Source organism: Acipenser ruthenus, chromosome 6, assembly GCF_902713425.1.
Source record: "Acipenser ruthenus chromosome 6, fAciRut3.2 maternal haplotype, whole genome shotgun sequence".
In the NCBI taxonomy this organism is placed as follows: Eukaryota; Metazoa; Chordata; class Actinopteri; order Acipenseriformes; family Acipenseridae; genus Acipenser; species Acipenser ruthenus.
In genome coordinates, this window is record NC_081194.1 from 18,432,546 (window position 1) to 18,457,080 (window position 24,535).

Sequence of the window (24,535 nt, forward strand, 5' to 3'; positions counted from 1 at the left end):
GTAGTTTTAGAAAAAAATTAATTAGACAATATACAGTATAGAAGACTAAAAGAAAATAAATGGATAAATACTCAGTACCATGATGCCTGAAGGTTTAAATAGAAAGGAATAGTAGATCCTTACATCATCATCTACAGTATGTGGTGAATGACATCAATCACATTCATATATTTAAATATAAATAAATGATTGTAGTTGCCACGACATCCAAAGCCTACAAGTACCTCCACTGTTTGTTTTCAGACACACTTTCCCATACAACGGTATGTAAAACATACCAAAACATTGGGGAGTTGGCTCTTTTGAGCAAATTTATATATATATATATATATCAGTGTTTGCTCCAGGACTTACAGACTGAGGGTCAATGTGGCCCCTTCTCAAAATTTTAGGGGGACATTTTCTTCAGTGATTCAGAACCAACCACAATTTCTTATTTTTGTTTGTTTTTAAATATGCCAGCAGAGTTTACACAAGCCTTGGAGTGTGTGATGGATACAATTATAAAAGTTACAGTATTATAATATATATATATATATATATATATATATATATATATATATATATATATATATATATATATATATATATTATATTTACTTTTGGCTAAAAATAGTCCCTCAAACTGGTTTCTAGTTGTTGGAAACATCATCATCATTTTATTGTAAATATTAATTAATTAAAATCAACGAAGCCTCTGTGCTAGCCTCAAATCACTCAGAAATGACACAGAACTATTCCATGATAGCAAATGGCAATCGTGTATTTTTATTGATAATAAAATTACAGAAAAGGCGGCAAAGTAAAGTTCACTAACCATGCATCTCTACAGCTAACCTCATTACGAAAACATATTATTGGTATTTTTTAATTCTTGGTGACTAAAACGTACAGTACTGATGCTAATTAAAAAACAATAATAAAACGCTTACTATGTGATGGATGTCCCTGCTTGTTACCACACAAATCACTAATGAGGGCAGTGAAATTGGAAAGAGCTTCAGTCGCAAGACATTTTTGGCGTTTTTAATCTATAACGGTATTAAAACTCTTAACTCTCACACCAGACGTAACGCATGGCAATACTAGACCGCATATATATATTTAGAATCCTGGAGATAACATAACAGTTTGAACCATTAGCATTGTTTAGCCATCAGTATCAATCAAACTTAATCTTTAAAAAAAAAAAGTCCATTGCATGTCTTACTTGTTTTTTTTCCTATACATTTGGAATAACTCATTGTTTTTACAACAACAAAGAGAGGCTCGAACGAGTGGTATTTGTGGAACTAATCCGTTGTGTTTATTCAGCAACACACATAGGCTACAACTAGTAGTGATTAATTTTATTTATTTTTTGTTCGGCAGACTTACACAAGGTTACGTACATAGTAAACCAAGAAGAACTGTAAAAAAATTAAAAAATAATTAAGGGTCACAAACTGATTTTATGACAGCGTGAAGCAGCTCTCTAGAAAGTACACACTGTCTGGATCAGAGATATACAGCTATGGTCTGGAAGATGTAACTGACGCCATTTTGGCTCAAACAGAGTTCTTATCATGCACTAAGTAAGCGGGAATTTGGATCCAACATGGCACATACGGTCTTCAGTTTCATAACACTCAGTGGCTGAGTGTTACAACGAGCAAATCAGCCACTTGATAGGCTGGTAACTTGACTCCTGTGCGCCACTCAGCTTGTTCATAGGGTGAATCAAAAGGACCGATTCAATGGGGACTCTGATCCGATTCCCATCGTTCACCTAAAGCCAGTTTACACTATAAGATGTTTTCAATCGGGAGACGCAGCGCGACGGACACGTACCGATTAAGCTACGATTTCTCACTGTAGATCGGGGGATTGCAAGCTACACACACTACACGAGATATCTTGTCGCGGACTGCGCCTATTTTCATTGCAGAATCGTAGACATCATTCGGGAGAATCATGATCGCTGTTGTCTGTGCATTGTTTTGCACAGATAAAAGAAGAAAACGTGGAGAGATCCATTTGGACCCGCAATTGGCTTATGTAGATTTTTTTTTTCTCTGATATGAAAAACATTAAATACTAGAAAAAACATTCTCATTAATATATATATATATATATATATATATATATATATATATATATATATATTATATATATATATATTTTACTTGCTTCCAAACTGGTTTCATTATGACGGTGCACAAGAAATGGCTTTAAGAATTCAAGGTTCTTTAAAGTCAATTTCTGCCTGGAAGTGAGGTGTTTTGCCCCACTCCCACTGTGACGAGGTTTCAGCAGCTTTCTGCTTGTGTTTGGACTTCTACCACTGACCAAAAATAATTATAAATACATATTACAGTATCATTATTCATATCTATATAATTGAAAGCATACAGTAATGCATTTTGAATATGTAAGTACTATATGTGTGTATAATAGGACCATGGATATTGCTAATGTCATACTTTGCAAATTCCAGCATGAGAACTTATACTTCAGGGGCATATACTGCACAAATGTTCAACATATTGCGATAAAAAAAGGTTACAACAGTTATAACATTAGGCTATAGCAATGTCAATATTTATTTCATTGACGTCTGTGCTCTGAACCAACTTGAGTCGAGGTGCATCCAAAATAATAAAATCGAATCTGTTCAAAAAGCGCAACACTCGCTCCTAGTACAAAATATTTATTAGATTAAAAGATTGGCGTGGGAGATTGGCCGTCAAGCGGTCATCAGATGAATAATTTGAAGACTTGAAATATTTTGTACTACGAGCGAGTGCTGCGCTTTTGAACAGACTAGAATACAACTTTAATAGTTACTTCAGGTTTGTTATAGGTTTAAATATGCATTAAAACCTGATCTTATTGTATTACTTGTATTGTAACAGTTAATGTATTTGCTTACGATTGTAAGTCGCCCTGGATAAGGGCGTCTGCTAAGAAATAAATAATAATAATAATAATAATAATAATAATAATAATAATAATAATAATAATAATAATAACGTAATCTACATTCTCTCTATTTCACACACACAGACGCGCACCCCTCCTCCTCGTATTTGATTAAATTAGCAATACAAGCATACAGTAGGGGTTTGAAAGGGATATCGAATACGAGTGACTGTAGAAATTGATTCTAATGAGAGCACACACTACCACACACATTATCTGCTTCGGCGTTATAACAATTACTTACTTACCAGGTACCTGAAGTTCCAAAGGAATTTCCCTCCATCTTTGCTCCTTCAATGAGCGATCATGATTGGAAATGTCACTTATGTCAAAGACACACGGGTGCTCCTGCCACATCTCCACCATCCTTTCCTCAATTTTGAGGCTCCACACCTTGCGGGGCACAACATTTCTCTTTTTTATTTTTCGGGATAAAAATGCTGCTCTGCCTCGGAGGTGTCAATCACCGGGCTACGTATTTTTTAAATGGGAATAATATTGTATTCATTTTTTAATACATAAAACCCAAATCCCCACAACACAATTGAGCTCGCTAGTAGTAGTATCAACTCGAGGAGACGGCAACATCTTTACAATACCGTTTAAAATAAAAATTCAAATGCCTAAAGTTTTAGACAAATTCTAGTAGTACATAGACTTTCTGATGATCTGCATTGGTGTATGTGCTTACTACATTTCACTTCATTTGACCGAATCCTAGTTTGTGTGACAAGTGTGCACTGATAATATTTCTTTGGTTCGGTCAATTAATAGAAGTCAGTGATGAAAAGTGTAGTCGGTTTATAGTCAAAATCTAAATCTTGAACATTTACTGTGCCTTGTTCGTGCTGATATTTTCGAGTTTATTTGTTGTATGTTTTTATTTACTTACAATCACGTTTGCTAGCGATCATTGTTTAGGGTACGGGCGGTTTCTTATTTAATACTCGGATACGCATGGCAGTTTTCAGAACTTGATCTCTGGTATCGTGTTTTTTATTTTTATAGAAAAAAATAATTTAAGACCTTTTTAAGACCTTCAACTGAAAATCGGTCATATTTAAGACCTTTCAATGCTTTAAAAATTGAAAAACTAATTTAAGACTTAAGGATCCGCGGGAACCCTGATATAGTACTCTTGAAATACACATTTCCCTTCATTACATAACCTTTCAGGTTCTGAAAATCATTTTTGTATTCCATGTCAGGAAAATAATGTTTCCTACAGAACGATTACCAAAATAAATCGTAGCCACGTATAATTATAGACAAACAAAACGTATACAAATGACTTTTTTTGCTCTCTTTTTACTGCTGACAGATACCCAGAAATAATGACACAGGGAAACCGCCAATCCTTGAGAAGATATCAAACTGCAAAGTTAAAGTCCCCTTGATATTAATAAATGTAGCAGCAGCTGATCTGACCATAAATTTGCTTAATACGGTTAAAAGCCAGGGTCTGTAGCTCTCATACAGTTAACCCTTTCTATCATTAATTACGTGCCCACAATGCCTCTTTAAGATACTGGTTTTTATGACAGCACCAATACCTGAAATAAATCAAAGTAGAAGGTGCTGCCATACCGTAGCTGTACTTTATAGCTAGTACGGTATTCGCATCTTTTGATTTACACAGAACAGAGAAACAACCACAAATTAAAGAAAATGTAGTTAACCAACCTGAACCACCTCTATTTGTAATTTCTAGCACTGACTGAAGATCCATTAAGGACTGATTTGACAATTGCATCCTAGTTTAATAACTTGGAAACCACAAAGGATTAAAATAAAACAGGATGCAGTATATCTAAAACTGTAGCATCTGCTAATCTGGTCTTTCTAAGCAAATTGTTTTATTATTATTTATGTACCGATTATAAAGCTAAAGATGACCATTTCGTTGACAGGAACAGCCTTGTAACCGTCACCAAGACAATCAGACCCTGGACTAGGAAGTACTGTAACTCCCACATTAATTTCAACCTTCAAATCAGTGACAGTTACCAATAACATTCAAGCCAGGTAAATCTAAACATACCTCTCTTTCCAGTCTGTGCCTTGCTATTGGGTTTACAGTACATCTTCAGAATTTATTGCCTCACCAGGGGGTTTGGCAGTTGCACTGCCTCCCAGCCAGCTGAAAAATGTCAATCCAAATTTCAAGGCAACACCAATTGCGCCAAAAGGCGAGGCCAAGTGCCAAAACTAAACAAAGTCAAAATGTGTGCAACTGTTTTCATTACCTAATAAAATTATGTTTGTAAAAATCACAGGTTTTCAAAATCACATTAATCCATTGTTCTCACAACCAAAATTGAAAGCTGCCACTGTCTAGTGGATTCAGGAGTCTTGGTGGTCCAATGGTTAAAAAAGAAAAAAAGGGGGGGCTTGTTACCAGGAGGTTCCAAGTTCAAACCCAGCTCAGCCACTACCTCACTGTGTGTAGGTGCGTTTACACTGGCACAAATATTCCAGATCGAGAGGATAAGAGGACAGATTCCGGTCACTTTTTTCAGTGTAAACGCGCTGAGGACATATTCTGGAAAGATTGCAAAACTCCAACTCGTACATCTAAAAAAATTAACGCATTTCTATATTTTTTATATTAAGTATTGATAATATGTTTGATATATCAATAAATAGTGGTGGCTGCATGTGTTTACATTTTTCGATGTGTAGCGACTACTGGCTAAACCCAATTGTTTTGTATTACAGATTTTGGAAATAATGTCTGAAGGAAGCTTGTGCAACTTCACAGAGGAAGAAAGCAGGGTTTTAATATCTAGCTGGATCAAAGACAGGATCCAACGAGTAAGTAAATGGGCAGCGTAAAAATCTGTCACTACAGCAGGGCGTCAGCATTTTTTATTTTTTTCCCTTTCCCCCTCAAAAGTACGCATGCTGAGAGTCTGCTCCTGTGAGAAGTACCCCCTGCTGTTCCAAGAGAGTGTAAACGCACTGTTCCGGTACTGACTGTCCCAGAATCTTAACGGAAAGATTCCGGAACGCTAGTGTAAACACACCTTGTGACCCTGAGCTAGTCACTTAACCTCCTTGTGCTCTGTTCTTCAGTTAAGACGTAAAACCGAGGTCCTATTGTGTGACTCTGCAGCAGCACTTACAATCCATAGTTCACCTTCTAGTTTCTGCAAGTCGCTTTGGATAAAGCATCTGCTAAATGACAAATTATTTCACTACACATGAGCCTAAAAAGACAAGTTCTGTTGATTCATTGATCCAGATCTAAAAAGGGCTGACATTCCTGAATGAGGAAATATCATTTTGAAGCTTCGAATTGCAGTCAAGTTGTGACAAACTGGTCCTTCATAAACACTCTGACTAGATTCTGCTTACGATTTACATGGCACAAGTACACACATTCACATGCATCTTCAACTATTAGGCCTCAAAAAACAGACCAATACTTTTTTTATTCAACTTTGACAATAGTTTGATAAAGGAAAGCCCTTTGGGAAGGTTCCCAGCCGCTGCAAGATCAATTTCCCCTTTTTAATAGTGCAGCGAGTTCATAGCTTATCTCTCTGGGAAGATTTACAGCCATTCCTGGGCTTGGTACTGACTTAGAGGCAACCTTGTGGGAAGGCTCCAGCTGGCTGTTTTTGCACTCTCTGTGATTAAAGACCACCTTGAGGTAACAAATGTAAAATGTCACTGGCCGCTACAAGCCAGAAAAACAAAACAGAATTAGATACTGTGTCTGAATAATTCTTTTATTTAAAATTCATCATCATCATTTATTTTTTATGTATATTCTGTGGGACATGTCTCCATCACATCCATCTACTGTATATTACTGCCTTAACCTTTGCAGTCGGTTGTAGCACAACATGGAAAAACTACAAAAACACAAAAATTGGTATTAATGTCCCAATAAAAGGAATATGCGCAAGTATGCTGCCATTTGACAAATTCTGTCACTTTTGATCAAAAACTCCTAAAACATATTTATACGGTTTCATAAACCCAGTCTAGCACTAACTCTGGACAACTTAATGTTATCTTTGGTATAGTAAGGCAGGCTAATCAGTTTAGTGCCTTTTTTTTTGTTTTGCATCTACTGTAAAAGTGCACTTTAATGTCAACCAGAGAGAAAAGCTATTAAGAAACTTAAACATAATAACATAATAATTAAATCTGCAGATAAAAGGAGACTCCATAGTTGTTACAGTTAGAATTGTGAGGATTATGTAGCCGAAGCTTTAATTAAATAAATATTACAGAAACTATAAAGAGTAATGATTCGACTACACAAGAAAGAATAACTTTTGTCACCGAGTATAATTATATCTTCATGGGTGTCATCAAGTATACATGGTTGATTTGTCATTGCTGTTAACTATGTTCAACTCTGTAGAGACCTTAATATACAACAGCAAGATCTGTGTAAGGGACAACAAGTTCTGCCGTATATACTTTGCCCATTGGACAAATAGTTTTTATTTATTTATTTTTCCTACGTTCGTTCTATTGCTAGAAAAAAAACTGGGTATATTTCTAGAGCGCCACACAAGTTTCTTAAAACTGAATTGCAGAAATCTAGCACCTACCTCACAGAGTTTACATCCCATCCCTATCACTCTGATTGGCTAGCTGTGGAAAAAGCTGATCTTCTATTGGTTGCAAAGAAACCCCAAAATGGCTGCCAAGAGAGCCTCTGTTAAGGCACAGACTAATCTTTTAAACTTAAGGTATTATTTACATGTTTTTGTAAATTCGCAAATAAGTCATGCTGCTTTCTTATTACACGAACCTAGCATTTAAATGCAGCAATCTAATAAAGGTACAAAAAAAGTAAACCACCATAGTCGCTAAAGTATTAGCGCGTTAGAAAAAAATCCTACAATTATTTCTGCGTCTACTTTGTGGTCAAGTGTGTACTTGTTCGGATGTTTAAAAAAAAAAACAAACGTGAAGTTTAGTATTTCAACACAAACTTTCCCTGGCAAAAATTGTAATATTTTTTTTCTTTCGATTTTAGTGTTTCTAACTAAGTTTGCCATTTACCATATTTACATATTTGTTTTAGATTTAAACACTATTTAAAATTTATTTATTTATTTATTTATTTTTACTAAATTTGAAACAGAAACAATATTAGTTATTTATTGGACATGCACAATCCACTGATTTGTTTAACTATTAAAACACGAAGATTGACAAATACGTTTATAATGATATAAATAAAATGCTTATTATATGAGAATAACTGTACAATATTTCAATTGCAGCAGTGTTCCAGTTAACCATCATGGGACAACTTGTTAGATGAGGAAAAATAGCTGTAAATGTTGTACATTGTTTAAAAAAAACCAAAAAGTATATAAATCTTAAACAAAAGAAAAAACATTTTGTCTTTGCAGAATTTGATGGAGAATCCTGTAAACATTGCGTGCACTTTGGTAGAAAAACAGTAAAAAATGCAGAGAAACTTGACAGAAAAATCAGAATTCCACAAAACAGCAGTGATGCAACAAACTAAAACACCTGTACATCAGCTTACAGAGAAAGTGGGGAAAAAAACAGGCAGAAGCTATTTTTATATTTGAATAACTCCAAGCATGCTTATTCTAGTTGTACTCTTAGTATGTTACTTAAATGTGTATCTTGAAGAATTTACTGAACCAGTCAAGCTACAAGGCTAGATCCGCCCCTGTTAATCACTAATTGATTGATTGTGTTCACTGTTAAATAAAACCTTAATCCTACATGCTATATTCTACTTTTTATGTGTGTATTGTGAGACGGGGAGGGGGCAAGTAGATTTTTTCAAAAGTTTTTTTCAAAAATTGCGTGTGTGTGTGTGTATGTATATATATATATATGTATATATATATATATATATATATATATATATATATATATATATATATATATATATATATATATATATATATACACACACATTATTATTATTTTTAAATGTAGTCGTCGGCAATTATTTTTATTATTTTCTCCCAATTTAGAACGTCCAATTATTTTTAAGCTCAGCTCACTGCTACCACTCCTGCGCTGACTCGGGAGGGGCAAAGATGAACACACGCTGTCCTCCGAAGCTCGCTTCTTTACACACTGCAGGCTCACCATGCAGCTACCTCAGAGCTACAGAGTCTGAGGACAATGCAGCTCTGAGCAGTTTACAGACAATCCCGCAGACACCCGGCCAGACCACAGGGGTTGCTGGTGCGCGGGGGGCCGAGGACACCCTGGCCGACCTAAGCCCCCCCGCCCCAGGCGGTGCTCGGCCACTTGTGCACTGCCCCCTGGGAGCTCCCGTCCACGGTTGACAATGGAATAGCCTGGACTCGAACTGGCAACGTCCAGTCTATAGGACGCATCCTGCACTCCACGCAGAGCGCCTTTACCGGATGCGCCACTCGGGAGCCCCTACACACACACACACACACACACACACACACACACGCACACACTATGGTGGAAATGGTGGACAACTATTGTACTGCAACCTGTCTGTACTGGTCTTCTATGGGAACACAGACAAACATTGGTACAACAACAGTTTATTTACAAAGCAATATTAGGCTTTGATTTTGCTAATCATTTTTTAAATGTTGCTATCCAAAGTCTATTACAGTCAGTATCCCCTACCACAATATATCACCTACTGTTGCTGTAGGTTTGAAATCTGAATTTTTACTTGTTAGTCATGTAGCAGGTCTATTTACAATGTGTAAAAAAAAAAAAAAAAAAAGAGGAAAATTAGGCATGTTCATGAAATTCACCCAAAAAAAGCATTTGTCGTTATCAAAATTGTTGCTTGTTTTCTAATCTGTTACTTTATGAAAGACGCTACAAAGAGTAGCCACATAAATATAACAAAATGCTTTACATGAACAAGGAATTTGTTGACTATTACATTTACTAATTATTATATGCATAATATAACACAATATCAAACTAATTTGCATTTGATGCCATTGGGAACATTCCAACCAAGACAGTGTAGTCACTCGAGGAGCAATTTACAAACCTGCTCATCACAAGGTATCTTTCCCTATCTGCAGCCCACAAGCCTTGTCTTATAAAGTGTGACAGCTCATTAGAAATGACTTTTATCTGCTCAGGAATCCTACAGCAATTCAACACATCAGAACACTCCCATTTAGGCAAATGACCTTGAAAAGTGTAAAGCTAGAAGCAGACAGCCTTTTTTAATGTATGCCAGTGGAATTATGAGGTCACAATGCAAAAATGGCATATGCCTATTTCTACAAGAGTTTTTAGTTTACTGCTTTAAACCTATATTAGGCATCTTTTATGTGTCGAAATGGGATACTGTCTAACCTGCATGACATCACAGTAGAAGATGTTGTTCTTTAGTGTTATGTTTCATGGTTTTTTTCTGCCTTTACAGCATTGGCACAGCAGGGGTGAGAAAAAGGGCCCAAACTAGGGTGACCTGACCATCTTCCACATATCTTCCATCAATTGCCTCCACTGAGCAATGTATACAGAAATATGAATCAATTAAATTTTCCAAGGGTATTTTTTTTTAAATAATTTGTTTGGATTCACACAAAGACATCACCACCAAACATTAACAGTTTTAAATATAGCAACAGTAATGGTATATAGAATGTTTAAGTCAATTTTAAAATTAACTTAAAAAAACATTTCAGCTACAGGTGTAGGTCAGACAATTTAGGATAAACTATTAAAACTGATACTGTATTCGAATTAATTTAATTGAAGCTGTGATAATCTACATAGGACTTTAATTTTGCTATAAAATATTATTACTGGTATTTCATTTAAGAGACATACAAAAGCCCAGGGTATTGCAAAATGGAATCAAGTTGATCGCATGATACTTCCTTATGAAGTGATCACTGGGTATTCAAACATGAACAAGAAGTACAGGGATGTTCTTTGACTTCGCTCCCTGTTTATTGAGGCATTCAATCCACCCATTAGTACAATAGCTTGGGTTCCATTATATTTGTTCACAGGTTTGACAGAAGTAGCTTTAAATGTAAAACTAAAAAGACATGGAATTATGTAAACTTGATCAATGAGCCTACTTCAACCTGCTGTTCTAGACATCTAAATAAAACCAATAGGTAGCATTAGTTAGGCAGTACAAGAACAGAAGTGTATTGAGCAGTGTAATTCAAACTTTATTTTAGTTTTTATATATAAATCAGCAGATCAGAATTGTGACAAACAATGTAATATGTGCCAGTCTCGCCCCCCCTGCCAATAACTATTTAAATGTAGTACAAAAAAATAAAAAGAGAGAAAGCTTTAGGGTATTTGGGGTCTTGTTGTAAATGCCAAATGAATCCACAATGTAAAGACTAAATGTTACAACGATTGGACTGAAATGTTACAACCTAAGGAGGAGATGCTATTCTTTGATGCAAAAAATAATAATAATAATAAAAAGAATCAACTTCAGTTTGATTGTATGCTATAAAAAATATTAAAAAAGGTGTTTAGTCACTTTGTGAAATATGGCCATCAAACTGTAGTTATTTGGCCAAAAATAAGAAAAACACTCAGCGAAACCACCTAAACATTTAGTCATTTCTTTAAATGCTTAACTGTAACACATATGCAGTGAAGGATCACTTTAAACAATGCAGCTCTACAACTATAACTCCTGACAGAACATTTGGACAGTACATTTAAAAATCAGACAAACCTTTTTAAAAACTTTATTAAAAAAACATACCAAAACGATACCTGAGCTTCTATGTTTTCTGTAATTTAAAATCCATTTACACAAAATGGCAAGAAACAGCAGAAATGCTAAGACAAGGCCAGTCAGAAAGCAACAACAGTGTTTTATGTTTGATAAATGATACGGTTTTAAGAAATCCCATGAAAAATCAAGACAAGCCAGAGTAATATATACATCATTAACATTTCTGTTCATATACACTGTCAGCAACAAAAGCAGGGAGTAGTATAATTTATTTAATCTCTCAGGGGCTTTTTGCTTCAGGTGAAATAAATTCATACGGTTGAAATGTTCAAAACCTCTAGAGATTACAACTAAAGTTGGCCTCTGTCTGTTCTTTTGAATCAGCGTTAAATCTACAGTTATTTAATTTCAAGGCTTCTTTAGTTTCGCAACAGATTTCCTAGATCTTAATAGCACACTTGGGACTTCCACTGCTGTTCAAGGACAATTGTACTGACCCCAGAGTCAAAACCTATGAAACAAGTAACATAAATCTCCTGCCACGTATATATAAACATTTAAGCTCTCAGTATCCACGAAAAAGTAAATGCCCACGACCTACATCTAGCAAATATAACAGACTGACACCTAAATATACTCCCAGATTCTTATACTATAACAACCAATTGTAATAATCACAATAGGATAAGCTCTCTGATGGGGGATACAAATCTATATTGCAAGCAAAAAAAGTTTTTTGTTTAAAACTGAACAAAAATATACAAAATCAGAATTAATTTCTCAAAGTTTACTTATTACTGTGAAGAAACGTGTTTTGGCAGTTGCTGAAAGGCAGTAGCCGAATAAAAGGGAAGGAAGGTATGAGAAATAAAGGAAACACAAACTAATTGAGTTAGCAATACAGATATATTGTACTGTAATTATATACGCAGTGCAGTTTAAGATTACAGGGCACCTACAGTAAGTTGTAGTACATGTTGTCCTGAGGAAAGAAACCAGTGACCTTCTGATTACTGTAGTAAATAAGATATGTCCTACCTCTCCCTGTTGAATTTGAGGGAATGAAGAATGGCAGGTCGCTTTTGCCGCAGGTTCCAGAGGTGAATGCTGTCATCTGCCAAGGCACTCACAAGGGCTCCCTAGCAAACAGGGAAAGACTTTGTCAACATGCAGATCAACACTTCAACTACTGTACAATACACACTTGCTCAAAAACCTCCCTTTGTTTAATCTTAGTGTAATTCACCATGGCCAGAGCAGAGGATATCATAATGGTTAAAAGCTTTCCAGATGAGCAGGGTCTGCTTACAGTATACAAAAAGCCTTGTTTTTGAAATGGCATATCTGTAAAAAAAATCATATCTATAGCATGCACACCAATGAAGTGCAGATAGTTAATTTTTTTGTAAGTAGCTTTTTTTTTTTTTTGACGTACTAGTACAATAAAACCTAGATTATACAAACACGTCTGCTTTCTGAACTCCCGCTGGTAACCTGTCTTTCTGTGTCCAATGTTCTTGTGCCCAGTTGTCAATGAAAATGCACTGACTAGCCCTCAGTCTGACATGTACAGTGCGGTGCAGTGTAGTGCTGTGTGTATACTGTAAAAGGTAAAGGTTTAATTTTTAACTGAGGTTTCTTGTCAGGGGAACATTATATAAACAATCAATCTGAACAATTAGATTTTACTTAGTATGGTCCCAATCAGTTCAGTGTTTTTTTTTTTTTTTGTAAACTACAGGAGTAGCATACCGTGACCTCTTTCCCTCTCAAAAAACATGTGAAGAAAGATATTCAAATATATTCTCTCAAATTTCTCAAGACATCATAAAAAAAGAATGATTTTTTTATACTGTGCTCAGCATCATCCCCTCCTGCATACCATGAATATTAATGTGACCCCTTCTGCTGGAGTCATCAAGAGTCACTGCAACTGGCAGAGAAGTAGCTGGAGCAGCACAAAGCCCCCTCGGGCCCAGGGCCTGCTACTGCTGACAGGCAGGCTGAGAGGTGGGTGGAGTACAGAGGGATGAAGATAAGGGTTTGCTTAGCAGATGCTGATAGACTGTCAGCCCTATAAGCTCTACAGCCATAATAAGGTTTATGAGTTTTAAAACTTACAAATTATCCTACAAGAATCAAAAACCCGAACCGCCTGTCTTGCAGATGCTACTGTGCCTTTAACAATAAGGATTGATTTCGCTTCTAGCAGACTAGATCAGTTGCAAGTTGCTGGCTGAATAAAAAAGTGTTGTGTCTTGACACAACTTTTAACCAATCAGAGTGTTGAAGGGGTGGGTTTTCTGTGTTAAGCACTTCGAGAGGCTAAAACATTAAAAATGACTGCTAAAAAAATAACCAATTATTTTCAAAGCTAAAATAGTGACAATGAATGCAGGGGGTCAAAATAAGCCGGTGATCGGCGCAATCCACTGCCTATTACTATATTTGCGCCGGCTACTTTATTAAAAAGATATTGAAAATCGTTCAGACCGGGGCGTTGACTCGGAAGAATCCGACAGACAGATAGATTTGCTTAATAAACTAAAAGGACAAAAAAAAAAAAAAGTCTCCTAATAGTCTCCTTAATAACAAAAATGTGATAATTACATCTGCCTACATAAAAGATTAATTCATTGATTTTCCAGGTGGTCTTTCAGATGCAAACCGAGGATGCATCTAAATCAGCTTGACACAACTCATCCAACTTTATTGAAGTTCTAGGCTGACGGACATCCATACATCATTTCAAATCTGCTCAACACTACTCCATCAGATTATGATCCAGTGACTGTCTTGCTCCAGGACTAGGTTGACAGATGTGTTTTCTTACAAGATAGACTCAGGTTGATATGGTATGTTGTGTGTCTTTGGGTGGGATGAACAGCTCCAAATTCCCCCAGTCTTAACGTTTCACACAGTCCATCAAGTCCAAAGGAAACTACACAATTAAATGTTTGGACCACACGCTCACTGCAGGCATTGTGAATTACTGGTTACACTAGACTAGGTCTCCTTCATGTACATACTGCTTTGTGAACAGTATACGAAGACTGGCTTTGATACAGACTTTTCCTTGCAAGCCAGTTTTTTTTTTTTTTTTTTTTTTGTAAAGTGTACAGTTGACAACTAAATGTCGATCTCCTACCTCATCACATTACTTCCATATTTGTCCAGTAAATCCTAAAGGGGTAAAATGAATCCAATAGCTTTGGCACTTTCTTCCAAATTCTCTAATTGTATACATTTTTATTGAGTAGCAGTGATAATTAGAACATAAGAAAGTTTACAAACGAGAGGAGGCCATTCGGCCTATCTTGCTTGTTTGGTTGTTTGTAGCTTATTGATCCCAGAATCTCATCAAGCAGCTTCTTGAAGGATCCCAGGGTGTCGGCTTCAACAACAATACTGTGGAGTTGGTTCCAGATCCTCACAATTCTGTGTGTAAAAAAGTGCCTCCTATTTTCTGTTGTGAATGCCCCTTTATCTAATCTCCATTTGTGACCTCTGGGTACTTGTTTTTTTTTTTCAGGTCGAAAAAGTCCCCTAGGTCAACATTGTCAATACCTTTCAGAATTTTGAATCAGATCACTGCGTAATCTTCTTTGTTCAAGACTGAACAGATTAAATTCTTTGAGCCTGTCTGCATACGACATGCCTTTTAAACCAGGGATAATTCTGGTTGCTCTTCTTTGCACTCTTTCTAGAGCAGCAATATCCTTTTTGTAACGAGGTGACCAGAACTGAACACAATATTCTAGGTGAGGTCTTACTAATGCATTGTAAAGTTTTAACATTACTTCCCTTGATTTAAATTCAACACTTTTCACAATATATCCAAGCATCTTGTTGGCTTTTTTATAGCTATTCTTTGCCATTATGACCAGCAAGCAACCTGCCCTTAAGAAAATGACTAAGCAAGCCCATTCACATGATCAGTTTTTCCAACAGCTTAATTTGCATGATGACATGAAGTGAACGATTGTAGACTGAAGTGGATATACTGCAAGATGTCAACACTTATGTTTTACCTATTGTAAATGTGCCAATATTTTGTATGCTTTCACCATTGAAAAGGATTAGGAAAAAGGGAGTCTTGCACAGCGTACCCTCCAAGGCTAAAATGGGCAATTTTTCGCAATAACTGTCAACAGCCTTCGCACTCAAATCGAGATTCCAAAATCGAGGTAAACATATCACTTTGAGTGCATTCTTGCAACACATTAAAATAAGAATATTTGTGTCTCTTGACTCTTGCAGCTGATTCGCTCACTTCCCTCTGTAAAATTACACGTCACCTTCGTGCAGAGCTCGCTACCAGCAGTGTAGATCGGCCTATAAGCTCAGAGTCTGCATGAACGTAACTTGCAGGATTCTAGTGAACATACTAGCGATGCTGGACCTGCCATTGCTAGCCAAAAGTGTTCATAAAACATCTGACAACCCTCCTGCCACAAACATCAGTCCATCAAGCACAAAAAGTAAACAACCTAAAGCGCGCTCTGCGATACTTTTCTAGATACGGTCTGATTCAAAGCTTGGTTAGAATTGCTGTCTATATTATCTCTATATTATTATTTTAAATGTTCACATTTTAAAGGGGCAGCAGTGTGGAGTAGTGGTTAGGGCTCTGGACTCTTGACCGGAGGTTCATGGGTTCAATCCCAGGTGGGGGACACTGCTGCTGTACCCTTGAGCAAGGTACATTACCTAGATTGCTCCAGTAAAAACCCAACTGTATAAATGGGTAATTGTATGTAAAAAAAATGTGATATCTTGTAACAATTGTAAGTCACCTTGGATAAGGGCGTCTGCTAAGAAATAATAATAATAATAGGGTATTTTTTTCTATTGTATTTGAAGCCAAACGTCTGCACATGTAGGAATGCGTTTATCTTGTATTATTTGTTAGCTTGTTTATTTTACAATAGTAGCATTAATTAAGGCTGAAGGAAAGGCATGAGGTATCAATGGGTGCTGATCATATAAGAAAAAACTACGCCCGAGTTTGTGGATGCGTTAAATGAACCAGTTGAGTCAGAAATTGTGAATGCTTTGCGAAAGTCAAGGTTCCATACTTTATATATTTTATACGAAAGCAAAGACATAGCAACAGAGTAGCAGCTGCTGCTTTTTGTAAAGGAAGAGCCAGAATAAATGTCTTGCATATGTTTAAATGTAAAGCAAATTCCAGACTTGTTGAGATACTTGTTTTGAAATATTGTTTCAAAATTGTATAAGGCAACAAAAATAATAAATTAAACAGCTGATGCAAGGTCGAAGTATCTCACAGATAATTTACACTCTCTCAGTCAGGGCAGGATTTTCAAAAGTTCATAAATGATAACTCCAATGTTAATCAAGAAATCGGTATGTAGCATTGATTTTGGCATTTTCAAGCAGTCGTTATGCCTATTGTGTTATTAAGTAATCATCCTAATGTGATTTCCAAAATTATGTTGATTTACGAAATAATGTTAATATCTTAACGAGCAGGGCTTCTTGCGACTTTCTTTTGTTTGCATGGGAATTTAAAAGCAAATCCGTGTTAATTGACAATTTAATCAGGAGTTAATTTGCACTTGGAAAAAAAGAGGGTTTTCATTAAATGAAAGAGAGTATATAAAACTCACCCTGAAGCAGACATTTAACAGACCGCATCTGTGACGCTGACGATACGGACAGGACCAGGTTTAACTTCTTATAGACTACCTCGATAATTCAATATTTGTAGTTATGACCTTTTCTATACTAGTGGTTATGAATTAGATTTATTCACTTATTTTAACCATTTGTAACCTTACAGAATGTTTGTTGTATTACTAAAATGATATACCGTTATTTGCTCCCAGTGACTAACAAGAAATTATTAATGCAACCGTAGACTATTTGAATTCTGCATACATACATTATATGACAGCTGACATCTATTGTAGATTTTATTTGAATTATACAACTGAAGTCTTGGTATAGAAAATGGCATTAGACATTACAATAAAGTTTCCTTAGGTGATTTGCTAAGAACAGGCGTCAAGGACACACAGCGATGCACTAGGAATGTGATCGAGATCATGGACATGGATTTTGCCTATATATTTATAATGTTGTCAGACTCCCCCCACACTATGTACAATGTACACTTTCACCTTCACACGTTTGTTTGCATATAAAATGTTCTTAATACTGTAAGTGTTCCATGGCAAATCATGTTGAGTTTATTAATCGCGGTGGAGAGCGAAGAGTAACAGAGAAAATGCATGATTAGAGGAATTCACCGAACAATTAAAACAAATTGTGTTTTGGGTTAGAGAGTTCTACCGTAATTTTAAATGCTTATTAAATATATAATGAAGTGTTACATACATGGTATACATGTGTAATAACTAACTACAAACACCAATGGCACCTGAAATGTATGTATTTATATATAGCCTACAATCGTACATACTAAAATACTGTAGCGATCCTGCGGGGAGGGGAGAGAATTAGGATTGTGTGTGTGTGTGTATGTGAGTGAGTGAGTGAGTGAGTGTGTGTGTGTGCGTGTGCAGGGGTTGCTTTGTGTGTGTGCATGCAGGGGAATGGAGTTGCAGGAAAGACGTGGGGAGTGGGGGGTCTGTGTAAGGGGTGGGGAGAGCGAGGGCACATAAGAGGATGAGAAGGATGTGCGTGGAGAGATGGAGAGATAGAGGGCGGAAGTGTATAGGGAAAAGCAAATAATTGTAATCATTTTCGACTTAATTAATTTCATTAATTACTACTGTACCACAAATAAAAGACTTCAGCCTTAATCTACTCATGGTTGCAGTCTCATTTCTGTCCCAAAAAGAACATGAAAACGCTACAATTACATACAAAAGTAGATGTCATAATAAGAAAATAAATTCCAACAAATATATATAGATGGCTTACGGTATTTTTTTCTTTCAACCAAAAAAGGACTGCAAAATGCACAAAGAGTAAAGCTAGCTTATAACTCCTTACAGTGTGTAGATAGGGTCATGGTTACTATGGTGTTTAAAGTTATAAAGCATCGGGACTCACGAGTGGCGCCTCCAGTAAAGGCGGTCTGCGTGGAGTGCAGGATGTGCCCTAGAGTCTGGATGTCGCGAGTTCGAGTCCAGGCTATTCCTTTGGCGACCGAAGACGGGAGCATACAGGGAGCGGCGCTCAATTGGCTTAGTGCCGCCCAGGGGGGAGGGAGGGTTAGGTCGACCAGGGTGCCCTCGGCTATAAAGCATCGTGAGATAATGAACTAATGCAGTATTTTGAATTGAAACTGCTCCATAAAACTGATCTGCTGCTGACACTTGTGCTGCAATGCTACAGCTTGCCAAAATTTCCAACTGGTACTGACCTTGGAAGCCATAAAACTGCTTGGCAGTTCTAGATATTTTTTTAATCCGTGCCATTCGATTTTTACCCACATGCCAGATAAATCATAAATCAGCATTTTATGTGTGAAGTGTTCCAAATCAATGTAAATTCTGCATGACATAATGCACAATTTTAAATGAAGTTTAGAAATTATACACAAAATCGATTTTCCCATTATTTTTCATTTCCATTTGGCTGGTGCAAGAGCCATCTCCCTGTACACTAGTAGTTTCCATAACAGCGAATTATGCTTCCATTCATCTTTCTTGATCTTGTTAACTAACAAGCATTGAGTAACGAGTTCCCCTTATCAAGTCGTTGAGACAGGAAGTGATGTATGTGACCTGTGACAATTAATATTGCCCTCAGTACCTAAAAAACTTAGAGGGAACGCAGGTCTTGCTTTAAAATAGCTACTCATCTAGGGAATGCTGATCTCTATACATTTAATGTTTTTGTAAATGAAAAAACAAAGAATCCCCAATGGCACAGCATAGTGCATTTAAACTCTGGTTCTTGAGGGCCATTCTAGTCCTTTGTTCCACAAGGTTCTAAATTATTTAATTGATGCTCAGGAATTGAGACTGGAATAGACCTCAAGGACTGGAGTAGAGTACTACTAGTGTAGTGCATTAACCCACTATGTCACCAAGTCCTTTTTATAACAACTGTTTTACCTGTGTGCTGTCAAAACATGTATTGTAACACATTTCCATTTTAAGTTCAACAAATTTAGACAACCTGTGAAAGTGAATTCATGGTACTCGTTATATCGTTACCTTCTTGCACTGTAAAACCATACGTTTGAATGTTTTCCGTTTAATTAACTGTTTAAACGTATCCTTCAGTGTTACCACAATAAACAGTACAGTTCAAAATATATAAGTATTACAATGTGTGGCTTAATAATTATGTTTCATTCTTAAACATTTATTTGACATTATGTAACGAGACTGGCAGTATATTGAATCATCGAAAAACACTCTCGACACCTAACCCACAATGTTATAGTGCATATAAAAAGACCCATATTTATATAACCCTGAAATTCAGAATTAGAAAGTGCATCAATGGAGGTTTTGTCACATTATTCTTATAACTGAACTTGAGAAATGCCTAGAAGACTTTTGGTGTTGCAGATGAGATGCCAATACCTCATATCATGTGGTCTCCATCACTGAGCAACTATTCAGTATGTCATCCCTATTAGATCAGAGGTCAATGTCAAGGTCACACCAATATTAAAGACTGATGTGCTGTTAACAAATTGGCAATCATTTATGATTAACTAAACAGTGTCATTAGAAAACATTATTTTCTTTAAGAAACTCATTCTTTACTTCCTTGTGCAGTTATTTATCAATTATTATTACTTTTATTATTATTTTTATTATTATTATTTTTATTATTAATAGTATTATTATTATTATTATTAGTATTAGTATTATTATTAATACCTTGGTGAATGTATATGTTAAGGTTATCCTGCAAAGCTCTCACAGATGCTGGTTGCGTTTTTTTGTTGGCAGATCTAAGAATAATGATTGTGCAGCCAGTACTGAAGTAAACTTGTTTACTCTTCATGGCCAGTCCTCAATACAAATACCCATGAGCAATGCTTTTCAAATTATCATCCAAAACTACAACAGTAAAATTGTAATTCATTACCTTAAAACAAATGCAGTGTTTGTCAACACGTCAAGGTTATGTGGAGATGTTATTTTAAATCAAATATTAAGAATTGCTTACCTAGGGGCTCCCGAGTGGCGCATCCAGTAAAAGGCACTCTGTGTGGAGTGCAGGATGTGCCCTATAGTCTGGACGTCATCCAGGCTATTCCTTTGCCGACCGAGGACGGGAGCTTCCAGGGGGCGGCGCTCAATTGGCCGCGCACCGCCCGGGGGGGGGGGGGGGAGGGGGAGGGAGGGTTAGGTCAGCCAGGGTGTCCTCGGCTCACCACGCACCAGCGACCCCTGTAGTCTGGCCGGGCGCCTGCAGGTTTGCCTGTAAGCTGCCTGAGAGCTGCGTTGTCCTCCGACGCTGTAGCTCTTGGGTGAAAAAAAAGCGGTCGGCTGACGGCACACGCTTCGGAGGACAGCGTGTGTTCGTCTTTGACCTCCCGAGTCAGCGCAGGGGTGGTAGCAGTGAGCTGAGCCTAAAAATAAATTGGCCATTCCAAATTGGGGAGAAAATGATAAAAAATAATTGGCAGCGACTAAATTTAAAAAAAAAAGAAGAATGCTTACCTGTAACTATCGGGGTTCTCGAACTACCGTTACACCAAATCCCAAACTCCCAGCCAGAGACTACAGAGTTTGTGGCTTTCATTAGAGGTCTGACAGCTTGGAGTGCAAACAGAGGTAAACAACCCAAATGCATGGACCAGTGCTGAACCTCCCCCAGAGATATGCTGTGCTATTACTAACCTCGTTAATCAGGAACTGGAGCTGGATCACCGCTGCTCCGTTGTCATGCTGGCAGTAGCATTCGACTCCTGGGCGACCAAAGCTGACATTCGCTTGGTCAAGGAATAATTTGCATGAATATTACAAAAGGTAGAGCAGCAGATGAATGGCGTCAACAACAATAACACTGATACAAAGCTTGGAGGATGATATCATGTATTTGGGTGGCCCTGTGGCTTCTTCCCTGCTATTCACATAAAAAGCAATTGTACTGCATTAGTCACACCTGACCTGTATTTGATACAAGGTTGTAAAATTTTGGTTTTAGCCTTCTAATCATGCAGTTCAGTTATAAATTATCACTTTACTCTTGATTTAACATGGGAATCAAATTTACAGTAAGATGACCCAACTATAAAATATTAATTGGATGTTGACGCTTTATTATTTAAAACATGTTCTGCTAACAACCTTTATGTATCTACTTATGTATATAAATAACCAATTTCAGTGGTTTTTAACTATTTTAGTATCAAGAAACGTTATAGAAACTATCATACAATAACCCATGTTTGGAGCCATAATTAGTCCAATGAAATACCAAACACTATACTTTGGATTAACATGAACGCAGATTAGAAACTAACATTTCTATGTCACAGCCGACCGTGACCGGGAGTTCCTAGGGGGCGGTGCACAATTGGCTGAGCGCTGCCCGGGTAGGGAGGGTTGGTTTAGGTCGGCAGGGGAATCCACGGCTCACCGCGCATCAGAGACCCCTGTGGCCGATAGGGTGCCTGTGGTTCTGCAGTGGAGCCGCCAGATCTGTGTTGTCCTCCGGCACTATAGGTCTGGTGGCATTGCTGTGGATCTGCAGTGCGAAAAATGACAGCCGCCGTTTCCCGAGTTGGCGGGGGGGTTGCGAACGGTGAGCCGAGGACACAGGTAATAATTGGGCATACTAAATTGGGGAGAAAACCGGGGTATAAAATTGGCGACGACTAAATTAAAAACAAAATAAATAAATAAGAAAAGAAAAGAAACTAACATTTGTGTCAAGAGATAAAAACAGTCAGATGTCTTCTTTCTTTTATTTTGATTTTGCACTCCCTCCACCTTCCCAATCTCCACCCTTGCAGTAACTGTACGACTTGACTGACTTATTCGCTTTGGGAGTTCAAACTGACTCGTCCACATGGTCAAGCGGGTTCAAGAAAAAGAAAAAAAAAAAAAAAGAAAAAAAAGCCTTTAAATAACATATGCAAAGCCTGATCAATGAAAGTCAATTGAATTCCTTTCACTAGTGGTGGTTTCCCTGATCTCCTGAACAGATGTAGCCCAATTCTTTACAAAACAGAAGGGTTTAAAATGCTTGCCTATTCCTTTAATGCTGGTTGTTTAGGGCTGTAGTAATGTGGATTAGATTGATACAGTTCCTCTTCTGGAAACACCAGCAGTGTCTGAATGACATTCTAGACAGCGAATATGTACGTTCAAGACCTTTTAAACCGTTTTCCCTGTCCTTTCACAACTGTCCTAATCACTGTGTAGTAATGTTCCCAGTGTCTTTGCACATACAATTTTAGTTTGCAAAGCAACAAATGCTACAGTATACTGTATCACATTTTAAATGCCTCCACCCCCCACCCCCCATTCACTCACATAGTTAGCAGGGGCTTTAACAATGAACCGAAATGTTCAGATTAAGCCACCCACTTTCAATCTGGATCAGTCATAAGCCTTGCTTCTTGTCAAAGTATTAAACATTCCTGGTCAGACATACATGTATGTTTAATGTTCCCATTACAGTAACAGGAAACCCACCCATTTAAAAGTGGAAGATATGGGTTTGAAATACTGAATCAGGGTTATTGTAACTAATGTATTATTGAGGTTTTCTGTTTAAGTCATCACATACTGTTGATGTTTTAAACCTAAGAAGTTTAAAAGCACCCCTATGGCCTCCATAGTGCTCTCAGAATCATATCTAAAATGTTATGTACACCAAAAGTGGAACCATTAATTTGCAACACTATTATCAGACTCTCGGAGCAAATGTGGTATTTCTTACATGCACTAGGGGAAGTGTTGTAGTCCACTCCGGATCAAGTGTGCTGTTCATTTCAATGCAGATTGTCTTGGCATCAGCTAGTTCAGTTCAGAAAAGCACATGCGCTTGCTGGCAAGTTTTCACGCCACCACCTGATCTTTTTTTCTAAATATTTTCACGTGTTGAGTGGGTACATAAATAATAATATCCTGCTTACAAGGCTTTCTATAATACTACAGCATGTAACAGTGTATTGATTAGGCAACATTCACTAATGCACACCAGTCTTTTTTTTATATATAAATATACGCTTGCCAGAATATGTACAATTCACTGAAAAATGTATTTTAAATGCCTTTTGCTGCAAAGTGGGAACTGTGGTGCTGAAACAATTAGCTTTCTTGTTCTCATCATCATTCTTCTTTAAAAAAACAAACAAAAAAAAAACACCTTTACAGTATATTAAAAACAATCATCATACAGGTGTGAAAACACATATTAAACATAACAAAAACTTGCCATACAACAATTAAAAAAATATATAAAAAAGTGTTATCCCACAATATACAATCAAAATAACATTGCATGATCACTGTGACATACAGTACAGTATTGCTAGGGTCCTTACTGTTTTCCAATTTACTACAATACTGTTTTCCAATTTACTACAATACATTTCTATTTTCCTTACTATTACTGTACCAGTTTTCTCCCGGAACAGATAAACAAAGCGTATTGGATCTCCAGCTGCAGTATCGCTTGGTGGAGCCACGTAAAGACAAATTTTGTTTCTAGATTACTTGTGGACCTGCATCTTAGCTGGTCTCTCTTATGGAGTAAAATATCAACACATTGTAAAGGTTTGTGATGACTGAAACAGAAAATTATACAAAGTGAATCTAAACACAACAAACGCATAAGAACTCTGACAGCGTAGTTGCTACGTATAACATTTATTTGCCTTTCTTGATGTGCATTTAAAACCAGGTGAAAATCAGGAGCTTAAAACAGACAATACCAAATAAGGGCCAAATTAATAAAACATTATACATA

General features: G+C 36.9%; 1 protein-coding gene across 12 annotated transcripts in view; it reads right to left on the reverse strand.

Annotated features, from left to right (window-relative positions):
* Positions 1-24,535, reverse strand: part of LOC117411427 (syntaxin-binding protein 5) — a 173,748-nt gene that overhangs the window by 106,139 nt on the left and 43,074 nt on the right. For all 12 annotated transcript variants that reach the window (XM_059025169.1, XM_034018960.3, XM_059025167.1 and 9 more), the window contains exons 3-4: positions 21,454-21,535; positions 12,689-12,789 (exon numbers count right to left, since the gene is read on the reverse strand). In XM_059025169.1, the coding sequence (XP_058881152.1) occupies positions 12,689-12,789; positions 21,454-21,535 (183 nt within the window). The remainder of the gene's footprint in view (positions 1-12,688; positions 12,790-21,453; positions 21,536-24,535) is intronic.